General features: G+C 32.4%; 1 protein-coding gene across 4 annotated transcripts in view; it reads right to left on the reverse strand.

Annotated features, from left to right (window-relative positions):
- Positions 1 to 1,254: 1,254 nt before the first annotated feature.
- CHD1 (chromodomain helicase DNA binding protein 1) overlaps positions 1,255 to 12,516 on the reverse strand; it is a 110,099-nt gene continuing 98,837 nt past the window's right edge. For 3 of the 4 annotated variants that reach the window (XM_031968198.1, XM_031968211.1, XM_031968203.1), the window contains 3 exons: positions 4,911 to 4,965; positions 4,038 to 4,245; positions 2,933 to 3,293 (listed from right to left, as the gene is read on the reverse strand). In XM_031968198.1, coding sequence (XP_031824058.1) covers positions 2,933 to 3,293; positions 4,038 to 4,245; positions 4,911 to 4,965 — 624 coding nt within the window. Of the gene's footprint in view, positions 3,294 to 4,037; positions 4,246 to 4,910; positions 4,966 to 12,516 lie in introns of all 4 variants that reach the window. The other variant, XM_031968190.1, reaches the window with a different exon arrangement.

Below are 12,516 nucleotides of genomic sequence, written 5' to 3' on the forward strand. Positions count from 1 at the left end.
TAAGTATACATTGATGTGGAGAACATATGAATTTTTACAAGTATAGTCACATTTATTAGTTCACGACTAAATATAACACACCTATAGAAACACTTAGAAATGCCTGCATCCCCAAATATCTAAAAGCCCTAACATTTATTAAGTTTGCCATTTTTAAATGAGTTCCATTCAAAATAATCTTTATGGCTTTTATCATAGAAGGTCCATCCAGAGAATGACATTTGCTGGATAGGTAGAAATACTATGTCATTTCCTTTCAATCATGGAAAAAAAATTGGTGGACCTAAAAAGCAGTAAGCTAATTGATGCAGATTACCAAAAAAAAAAATAGACGTTTAAGTTCTGTAGTTATTCAGCTATATTACATAAACCTCTCCAGTTATCACTTATAAAAATCAGGATTCCATTTTTATTAAAATGCTAATTTATTCTAGAATGATTCCAGTCAAATTCTGAAGTTTCTCTCATTTTCTAAGTTTATCCTTTAAAATATTTCCTAATTTTAAAAAGATCAATCTTTTTATATAAGCAAACAGGCCATTACTTTTATAAGAATTATTTATTATATATTATTGTAAAGTGGATTTTAATACAGTACTGTGCATAAGATTCTCTCATTCTCAAACAGAAATGAACTAAAAGACTCTAAGCAAGTGGAACACAGATTTTTTTAAAAAGGGTCATTGTGCAGAGAATTTTCCATTAACAACATCTATGTGGTAAGTGTTCTTCTCTTACTTAATTCTGAGTATATGGCTATTTCCTTTTTTCACATAAATTTTGGATTCTTGCCAAAAAAGAATAATTCTCACAGTAATTCTCATGTTACATAAATATTCTAACTAAATGTAGCACAGTAAGATTTAAAATGTGTGATGAGTTGAACATAATACATCCAATAACAGATCGAGTCTATCTACAATTCAAAGAAAAAGGTTATCAACCCTAACATATTTTTAATATGTTATGATTTTTAACTTAGGCGTTATAAATCTCCAATTGATTACCATTTTGTGCAATAAAATCATGTTTGAATGTGAACAAGTTGAAAAAATAAAAATCATAGAATCATACCTGAACTTTTCATACTGAAGGAGAAATACTATATTATCATTTGCTGATGATTATATTTAAAGGCAAAACAGACCTGAAAACTCTGAAGCATTTCATTTTGAGTTCTCCCTATCTAACAGGAAGGTGGCATCTTCCTGATTTGCCAGGCAGGGCTACCTGATGGAAAAGATGAAGCTTTGCTTTTTTTTTTTTTTTTTTTTTCCAAAGTACAGTCAATATTTCAATTGCCTTATTATACAGGTAAAATAAATTTGAGATGCTAATCAGCTAAAGGGCAAACAATATTTAAAAAAAAATTCACTTATAAATCAATTTATCCCATTACTGTTTATAAAAATATTTTCCTATAATTAAAAGGCTCCTGTGTTCTTTGAAGATTTTGACTTTTAATATTTTACATGGAATAAAAATTTACAAAGAAACCAAATAATCATGGAAAATACCAAAAAAAATGTAAAATATTTGCAGAAGTCAGAGTTCCAAAGCAGCTTAAAACAGTGACCCAGAATTTAACTGTCAGCTGTTCATTATATTTTTTGCCCATATATCTTTAAATCAAATATAACTGTAGTGTTGATGATTGATATTCAAATGACTATCAAAAATATATATATAGTTTTGGCATCTCATAAAAATTTTAGTAAGTGCTGAAAGAGTAAAAAGGCAGAAAAGTACAGGAGTCCACATATCCTTTTTGTTAAATTTAATTTGTCATATGTAGAAGATATCTATATACAATCAGTGTGCACTGTAACAGTTTCTATTAAAAGTCAAATCAGTTCATCTAAAATATTAACTGGCTGCATAGCACATTTGACATTATTGCCCACATTAAAAAGGAAAACAAATGGATTTACAATAAATTTTGGCTGATTTGGGTTCTGATGTGTTCACAAAAGTATTTTTTAAACCAATGCATCTGAAAAAAAAAGTTTTCAGAGCATGCAGTTTAGATAGTACATGTCCATTACTACAAACAATCACAACACTGGCTTTTAAAAAAATGTATCTAATAAAATATTCAATATAAAAGGAATCCTAAGGGATAATATAATGGAATAATGTTCTTCTTCCCCATTTTTACATTCTAAACAGTGATTCCATCTAGACAATTTATTAAAAAATGCTGTTAATACATTGATTTTTGTCCTTTTTTTAATGACAAGGCCTGAGTTTTTTGGGAAAGGAACAATTAAAAAAAAAAAAGCCTGAGGGGGAGGGAAGGAAAGCTCATTTAATTAATTTACAATAATTTACAACTATTTTATTTTGTAAAAAGGCATTACAATTTATCACAAACAAGAATTCCTGGATATTTTACAGTCATAGGTACAGAATTTAAATATTCAAGCTTGTGATGAGAAGCGGCAAGGTGGTCGCAGTGTACAATGTAAACAAGTAGCTTTGGAAAGTGAACAAAGTCCTTGAGAGTTCTTTGCTAAAGAAAAACAAAACAAAACAAACTCTTCATTCCTTCCTGAAACATGATTACAGGTCAGTGTGTAAAGTTCATTTACAAACATAATTTAAATGGAGTTCAGCCTAAAATCACTGACACAAAGAATTTTATCCAGTCTAAATGGGGCAGTGTTGAGGTCCCTGTAAAAAGTAAACATCTTCCATTATTTAAAAAAAAAAAAAAGTGTTACAACATTATGTAACACAGTGCAGCATAATCCTTAAATACAAAAATATTTTTCTTCTGTTGGGATAATAGACCTTGCATCCTGGAAAGAAGTAACAATACTGCTACTGATGGAGGATCCTGTCCATATCTTTCAAGTCATGTAAGGCAATTACTGTGGTAGTTTACGATATATGGCTAAAAGAAAGTCCAAACAGGCAATGTCAGTATTTGTTATGTTTTCCGACTACTCCAAGTATGCTCAGGTGTACTTTTGTGATCAGATGAATGTTCAAATGGAGATCTATGACCTAAAGGTGATCTTGAGCCATATGGAGACCTCTGATCTAGTGGTGACCTAGGGCCACTACTGGAAGCTCTGTGGTCCATCTGCCAATCTGAATGATACCGATAATCCCTGGAAGTTTTATGGTGTGAATATTCAGAACTTGATCGATGGTCTGAGTGTAACCGATGATCTGAATGAGAACGGTGCTCAGAATGAGATCGGTCTTTTAAGCTTCCTTCCAAAACTGATCTGTGATCCCTACTTCTATGGTCATCCATTTTTCTGTGTTTGCTATCATTGTAATATCTGATGAGAGAAAAATAAGTACATTAGCCAAAATTAAGGAAAACACATAAAATTATCTATCATGGACCCTATTATGGAACTACTCATTCACATCAGGAACTATAAATTCTTGGTATAAACTCATAAAAGCCTAATAATAAATATTTAATTATAATAAAATAATAAAAACCTAATCTTGAAAAAAAAAAAAAACTAAAATATCTTTTTATGTAATCAACTAACAAGTACTTCCTATGTGTTTATTAGGCAAAATTGAAATGAAAACTGAGGAAAATATTAATTCTCGACATCAAAACCTTGTATAAGTATTGCTTCTTTCAGTGCATTCATTTTAAGCTTTTGTAAATCCACTTCAGTTGTAGTGTAGAGTTTATTCATAATAGTGCATGATTTTCTAAAATCAAAAATACTTAAGGGACTTGAGAACTGGAACCAGACCTTGGATATCAAGTTGTCCACGATCTTTATTTTAATCCATGGCTATAACTGATTTTTAAGTTTTTCAAGATGAACTTGAATAAAATACAACAGAAAGGATTTTTTTTTTTAAACAAAAGAAACACTATTAGTAGCATAGAGAACAAAATACACATTATTTCACAATAAATTTATTGAACTGATTTCAGCAAAGATTATTTGACTCAGTAATTTTGTGCTCTACTGTAACCTCATTTTAAAAAATGGAGAAGGAATTTTTTTCCCCCTTCACAAAATGTCTTTTATAAAATAACTGGCAAAATTTACCTGCTTTCTTGTTTGTAATGATCCCATTCCCGGTGATCTTTACCATTGCTAAAGGATGAATATGATCTTTTCCTGGACTCATTCTTTTTGTAAGTATCTCCTTGATGCCTATCTTTGTGGTCATGATACTGAGACAAATGTCTATCGGAAGAATAACTGTCCCTGCTGCTGTCATCATGATTTGTATTCTCTTTTAGTCTTTCCACATCTGTGTAAAAAAGAAAAAAGTCTGACTTATGTTTACAACATTAAAAAAGCCTAAAGGGAAAAAAGGGAATAAAATGAACTGAAACAATGATACTTCCAATTCCACCCCCCCCCCCCCAAAAAAAAAAAAACAAAGTTCAGTTCCTAGGGAGCATTACTTTTTTGTGACAATGTGAAAATAATTAAATAGTGGTATTTCTTTCCCCCCCCCACCATTTGCACAGTTCCTATGAAATGTCATTAAGTTGTATTAAGAATAGTTATTCATAAATATGGAAAGTAGCAAAATTATTTCATTTTTGGCTAAATTCATAGTCTGTGATACAGAGCCTGGGGAAAAGCAAACATTTAAGCTAAAATTTTTTTTTATAAGTTTTTATTTAATTAAGCTACCTTAATTATTAACCACATGCTTATAGTTTTCAGTAAATAAAATAACTCTTCTTACTGAAAATTATTAGCAAGAAATGACTTAGGAAATATACCTGATATATAATATATATTCATGAGAAAATATTTAGCACCAACATAGAAAACACCCCAGATGACAAAAATAACATGAAAACACTTATTAATGAGATAACTATACAGTTTCAGAACAAAACCAAAGTGTCTTAAAATGTATACAAAATATTTCTCATTTAGACAACAATAAGTAAAACTAACCTGGATTCCTAATCATATGAGTATTCATGCTGCTGCTGTTTTGGTCATTGTTTTGCTGCAATAAATATATACATGTAAAAATCATTAAAAACATTTTTTGAAATAATTTTCAAACATTTCCTAGAAAAATCCATCTAGGAAAAGTTCATGAATTTTTATGCACTCATTTTGTTGTTTTACTAAAGCATATCAATTAAGTTTCTTCTGTTTCTTTAGGACTGCTGTGGCATGCAGTGAAAAGAGCCCAGGTTTTGAGTCAAAGGGTTACCTGGATATGAATCCAGACACTTCTACTTATATAGCAAGTACTTCACTATTCTGGACTTTAGCTTCCTCATGTGTAAAGGAAAGGGACTAGGCAGCTTCATGAGTACTTCTGTGATCAAATCAAGTCATCACCATCTGTGAAGAGGGATAATTTTGCTTTTTTTTTTTTGGGGGGGGGCAGGAGGGAACAATGTTTAATACCTCATTTTTTTTCTTTATTCTTACTGCTGTAGCCAATATTTTAACATTAAGTCAAATTAATAGTGAAGAAAAAAGCATGCTTGCTTTGCTTCTAAATTCACTGAGAAAGCTTTCATAGCTAGTTTTTGATCCAAGATACAAGCTTCTGACGTGTAAAATGCCATGCCTTTTCAATTTAGGAGTCATGTATTTTCTTGAAGGTACTTTCTCAATTTATTTATGCAATCATGTTGTTTTTTGTTTGTGATTAATTATGCCGTTTTCCTTATGATAAAGTATACTTGCATTCCTTTCACAAATTCAACCTGAACACTTATAAAGCATTTACCAAATGCCTATTACATACTAGGTATGATGCAAAGGATACAAAAAAAAAAAAAAAAAAAAAAAAAAAAAGAAAAGAAAAGGAGTATCTCCTTTCAGGAAGCTTACATTCTGTCATTTCATAAGGACTATTTTTGGGATAAGGTACTATGTCTTCTAAAATTTTGAATATTATAACAACATTCATTTGTAAGATTTCTCTAGAGTTATCTTTTTTTGGTTTATTTTTCTTAGTTTTGAGTTATTTCAGTAGTGTGGGATTTTATCTTCTATTCCTGAATTAGGTAACATAGTTCTTCAAATGTATGAGAATATTCACTTATATATCCATAAGAGATGAGTAGTCCATTTGTAGTTCATTTATGGCATGCTCCATTTCTCTTGGTTAATTAAGATCTCTTTCTTGCCTTATTAATTTGGTCACTGTATATTTTTATACATTCAGTCATATTCTTTAAATTCTCAGTTTTGCAAGATTATTTGTGCTCTAGACACCAAATCTCACCTTCTAGGGCCCTATTCAGCTAGAACCTCAAACATCAAACTTTTTGCCTTTAAGGACCTCCTTTAGGAATAAAACTTTTTTAACACTAGACTCTAAGATATGACTCCATATTCAGGATATCATCTAGTTTTGTATTATCTCTTGATATCATGGGGTGAAATAAAGAAACTGATGGTTAATGTGATTTCATTCAAATCCCAGTACCTACCTGATTACCTGATTACAATTTATTTATAGAGTTGAATGCCTAGTTATTAAATTTATCTTCCACCCTGGTGTTTTAAGAAAATTTAATGACTCTTTATCTACCTTCATAAGTCCCTGGAAGGCAGAAATTCCTATTATCAAAAAGTTCAAATCACTGTCTTCTAGCTAGTGCTAGAGAAAACACATTTTTTATAATTTTGGATACATACTATTAAAAGTTTTTTATTTTGTTTGCAGGAACAATTCAAGACAAGGGAGAAATATTGGCTAGCTCAAAGAGAATAATATCTTTTGAAGAGTCATATTCCACAAGTATTTAGGAAAAAAAATACGTTCATTATGAATCCAAAACCAGTTATTGGTCTTGGAAGGAGTTTGTTGGTTTTGGGGGAGGAGAAAAATTTCCTAATCTACTAGTCTGTCACTGACCTTTGAAATCTAAGACAGAGTAGAAAATCATATATATAGCTAGGTTTGCTCAAGAAATGAGGTAAGGGGCCACAAAACATGGATATTAGATGCAACTACAATGAAATGGAGATGTATTCTAAAATGGTATCACTCATGTCAAGAAAGGAAAATACAGTGTTTACTCCTATTACCACACTAGTAAATTTCCATTTCTCCTTCCCTAATCCTAATGACTGAAAGTTGTTAGTTACTTGCTATCATATCTCAGCCTTATCCCTCCCAAGTCCCTATCCTACCTCTGCTCCCATTCTTCCATTTTGTAATACGGAACCACACAAGTTTGTTTTATCATTATTATACTTCTTCCTCTGACAAAACTCAATCTTTTTAGATTCCTGGAGAATTTTTCTCCTCATCCCTTGAAGCCTCATTGGCATCCTTAACCATTATTTTGAACCCAACACACTGGCTAAAAGAATCTGACATATTCTTTGCTTCTTGACGCTTTCAAACATTCCCTTTCTTATTAACAATTTTTCTATGTGTTTTATATCACCTTATCCAGATCCTGAGTGCTGTTATCAACTGGTTTGCTAGTACCAACACCTGCCCCCTTAGGTCATTTTCTTTTTTTATTAAGGCCAGAACTAAGTACATGGTCCTTGCCTCTTCTTTAGTTTTTGTTCCAGCCTGGAAACTTAAATTAGGTAGTGATTTGCCCACAAATATCCTAGTATTCCAACTGATTAGTATACTAAACCAATATGATCTTTCCTTTCACTACACTGCAGCTATTTACTGGAATGCATCTTCATTAATGATCTGAAATTCTATCTGATCCTTATTCTCCTCTCCTTCCCTGTCTCCCTTTAACTCACCCCCTTAAAGCCATTATTTTGTACTCATAGAAACTATTATATAATCTTTCTCCTTGGTTGACCATAGTTCAACAATCCTGTTTTGACTTTTTACCTGGAAAACATTGATCTATAAGTTAGTTTAATTACCCATTCTCCCTCAACCCATCTTGCCTCACTAGCTCCATGCTGTGTGAAATCTGGACCATTTGCCCTCTCTGTTTACAACACATGTGGTCAAATGTTTGTGTTTATCGTTAAATTGGACAATTATATCAAAAAGATCCATTACAAAATGATGACTTTTCTTTTTCACTAATCAGCAACTCTATCAAACCACCTCTTTTCTCTTCAAGTCTCCTGTATCACCTTTTTCCTCCTTCCTCTCATCTAAGTATCATGCCTCATAGAAAATGGTGCAATTCATTCTAAACTTCTCTCCCACTCCACATCTCAACTTTCAATATTAATCCCTTTAACCATTCTCTGACAAAGGTGGTCCTTCTTGCCAATGGTATATTTTCTTATAAACTATTAACCCCAGCCACATGGTACACACATTATATAGAGCTCTAGGCTTGAAATCAGGATGAACTGAAATCCGGCCTTATAAACTTACTAGCTGTTTGTCTAGGCAAGTCATTTAACTTGCGCACATCTCAGTTTCCTTAATTGGAAAATGTGGATAATAATCACACCTATAGCTCAAGGCTTTCATAAGGACCAATACTTGCATTTAGAACAGTGCTTGGCACATAGAAGATGCTTAATGATAATTCTTTTCTCTTATTCCTTCCTCTCTACTTTCTTCTCTCACATTTTCTCCAAGCATTCACCATTCCTTATCTTTTAGTCATCAAGATGATAAGACTAGAAAACCCAATGACACAGTAAAAAAACTAAACACAATGACTTCCCATCCCTTGAACTTCCATTTCTTCCTAGGCTAGCTCCCCTACACTACCAATTCTCTCCTCTTTCCTCATTTTGATCCCATGGTGAACCAAATCACTTCTACAATGTCCTCCTCTCTTAAATCCTTAGTCTCTCTCTCTCTTTTTTTTATTCTTATTTTGCTAATTACACTTTGCCAAACCTGAGCCTTGGATTACTGCTCTCATTCACTAGCTTCACTACTATGCATATGCTGCTGAAGGAAGCTGGAAAAAAATTATGAAACTGTTCTGGGTTTGCTATAGTTAGACAATTTTTCTACAGTTTCCTTATCAACTCTTCCCAGCACCTCCTTTTCATTCTTCGCCAAATCTCTCATGGCTCCTTTTCCTGAATCCTAAGAATTCTCAGATTTTACAGGGAAAAAAACTGAAATCATTCATCTTGAACTCTCTCCTCTCTCCCTCATCTCATATCACTCAGATGCCTTTTGCCACTGTCTATTTCACTGTTCCATAAAAAGAACCCCTCTACCTGTTCAAGCAGAATATCATTCCATTTTATCTCCTCTAGGATGCCACTCTTATTATTTATTTTCAATCTCTCCCTATCGTCTCATTCTTTAATACCTACAAATACAACCATATCACATTCGTCCTAGAAAGAGCAAGACTCTTCACTTTCTTCATCATTGCAATCATCTATTTTTTCTGTCTTTTGTCCAAAAGACTCTACCTTTTCTTTCCTTACACTCTTCTCATAATACTTCTAATACTGCTTACAATTCTTACAATTAGGGTTTTAACCCTATCATTTCAATGAAACTTCTTTCCAAAGCTACCAATGATCTTTTAGAGACCAAATCCACTGGCCTTTTCTCAATCATCATCCTTTTCTTGACATTTTCTTCTCTGTAGGGTTTTTAGGATATCATTCTGTTTGTATCCTGATCCTCTCTCCTACCTACCTGTTCCTTCTGTTTCTTTTGTTGGATTTTCATACATCTTATACTTTCTATCCATAGGTGTTTTTCCCTCTCTGTACACTTACAGTTAGTAATCTCAAACTCACATGAATTCATTACAATCTGGATTACTTAATTGGTGATTCACAAATCTACCTATGCTGCCCTAAACTGTCTGATTCTTCTCAAACAATGTTCAGTAGATATTTAAAACTCAACATATCCAAAACTATCTTTCCCCCCCCCAAATACGTTTTCCTTTTAGCTTCCCTATTTGTGCTTGAGGTAAGATCCAGTACTTCAGAAGGTTCATAATCTAAGAATCATCCATGAAAATTTACTATCTTTCACCTTCCATATCCAAACTGTTGCAAAGGTTTGTTGATTTCACCTCCATAACGTCTCACAAATAATCTCTTTTGATACTGCCATTCCTTTATTATAGACTCTCACCATCTGAAGGCCTGTACTTACTGTTTTAGAATACTGATGGGTCTGCCTGACTGAAATCTCTCCCCACTCCAATCTATCCACTACTGAACCACCAAAACAGACTTTCTTAAAATCCATGTCTGCCCATGTCAGCGCAGCCCTGTCTCAAATTCTAGTGTTTCCTCCAAATCCTGCTTGACAATCAAGCCCCTTTGAAGTACCTTCCTACATTTCCAGTCTTCTTATACCTTACTTCTTACCACTTACTCTGCAATCAAGTGATATTGGCTTACTGGCTGTTTCATGAACATTTTTTCTCCTTAATTTTACCTGCTGACTTCTCTAGTTTCCTTAAGTTCCCAACTAAAATTCTATCTCTTATGGGAAGCTTTTCCCAACTCCTCTTGACTTCTGTTTCTATCATGTATAAAGCTTGTGTGTATATATTTTGTGCATGTGGTCTGGTTAGATTGTGATTAGATTGTGATATCCTTGAAGACAGGGATGTCTTTTTGCTGTCTCTTGACTGTCTTTTTGTATGCCAGTACTAAGCCCAGTACCTGGCATATAGTAAGCACTTAGCAAATGTTTACTGATTGACTGATTAAAGCAATTAGTAACTTCAGCAAAGTAATAGGGTACAAAATATGTCCACAAGAATCAACAGCATTTTTATATATCAACAAAATGTGGGAGAAAATGAGGGAAAGAAATCCCATTTTAAAAAACTACAAAGCAAATAATTTATCTGGCAGTCAATCAATCAAGATGTATTCAAGATGTAAATATAATTTACACAAAATTCTTTAAAAAATAAAGAATGAGTTAAATAATTGAAGGAATATGTTCACTTTCTCATGATTGTGCTGTTCCAATAAATGTTATGATGCTTCCAACATAAATTTGCATATTTTAGTGTAATAACAATTAAGTTACAGAGGGAATACAAAAGAGACCTAGATAATGGACTAACAAATTCATTTGGAGAAGATCTAGAATCTCAAGGGAAATAATATTTTAAAAATTTAGTATTTGTACATCTGAAATTATACTACAAAGCAATAATCACCAAAACTATTTGGTACTGGTTAAAACAAAATAGAAATGTAATCAGCAGAACAGATTAGATAATTAAGAAACAGAAATACTTAACTTATTAAATAACTCAGTGTTCAATAATCCTGAGATACTGAATTACGTGAGGAAGTGCTTTCTCTTTTTGACATTTGCTGGGAAATTTGGAAATGAGTTTAGTATAAATGAGATTTAGTCCAATATCTTATCTCATATCATAAAAGCCCAAAATATTTCTCACCTAAACAATAAATCTAAATAATTTTTTTAAAAAATATTTAACCAGTAAAGATGGCTGAGGAAAAACTCTTACCCAAATGAGGGTTATTTCAAATACATGAAAGTAAAAATCTTTGCATTCAACAAAACCAATCTGAGTAGGATAAAGGGGAAGGATAGTAAGAGGTCTGCATCAAATATCTCCATTCAAGAAATTAGCACATATATAAAAGTTCAAAAGCCATTCCCCAACAAATAAATTGTCAAAGGATACTGGCAAATCCCTTTAAAAGAATTGCTAACTCTTAAGTAACCATGAAAGATTGCTCCAAATCACTAATAATAAGAGAAATGCAAATTAAAACTAATCTGAGATTTGTCTCATATACAACTAACAACGAAAACTGCAAAGATGGGAATAATCAATGTTCAAAGAAAGAAAGAGAAATCCAATACATTGTAGAGTTGTGAATATGTCTAGTCATTCTAAAGAACAATTGGCAATTATGTCAAATGACTAAAATGTTCCTAATATGATGAAGAGGTCCATACCCAAGGAGGTCAAAGGTAGAAAGCAGTTTTCCTCTACTATACTTCATGATAGTCCTTTTTTGTAATATCAAAGAATAGGAAGAAAAGTCTATAATTATTAGTTCAAGGATGGACAAAACCAACTGTGATTTATAATGAAAAAAATCACTGTTTTATATTAAAAAAAAAAGGAAATGAAGTATTAAGAGAATCAATGAAGACATAGGAACTGATCTAAAGAGCAGCAAGCATCGTATATATCCAATGACTAGAACAATGTAAATGGAAAGAATAGGGGAACCAAACACTGTAATTATAATGACCAAATGACCCCAAAGAATGGAAATGTATCTCTCTCCTGCCTTTTGGGGAGGCGGGTGGGGGGAGAGGTGAAGGAAATGTAATGTTGGTTAGTTTTGCGAATACTTTTTTCTCCTTTCCTTATGTAATCTTTGTTACAAGGAATGGTTCACTGATTAAGGGAAGAGAAAGGATCCATTCATAAAACTGGGTGATGTAAGAAAAGCTATCAGCAAAAATTAATCATTAAAATAAATATAACACTAACAGTGGCTTAGCACTTTTGTCATTTCTTTCAGTAGTCAAGGATGCAGTTTTTCCTTGTGACTTGGAGTCCCAAGTGACTTGAAAATATCACAGGGAACTAAATCCTTACTATATTCTATGAAATCAAATTCTGAAAACAAAATTTTTATTTTG

Source organism: Sarcophilus harrisii, chromosome 1, assembly GCF_902635505.1.
Source record: "Sarcophilus harrisii chromosome 1, mSarHar1.11, whole genome shotgun sequence".
Lineage (NCBI taxonomy): Eukaryota > Metazoa > Chordata > Mammalia > Dasyuromorphia > Dasyuridae > Sarcophilus > Sarcophilus harrisii.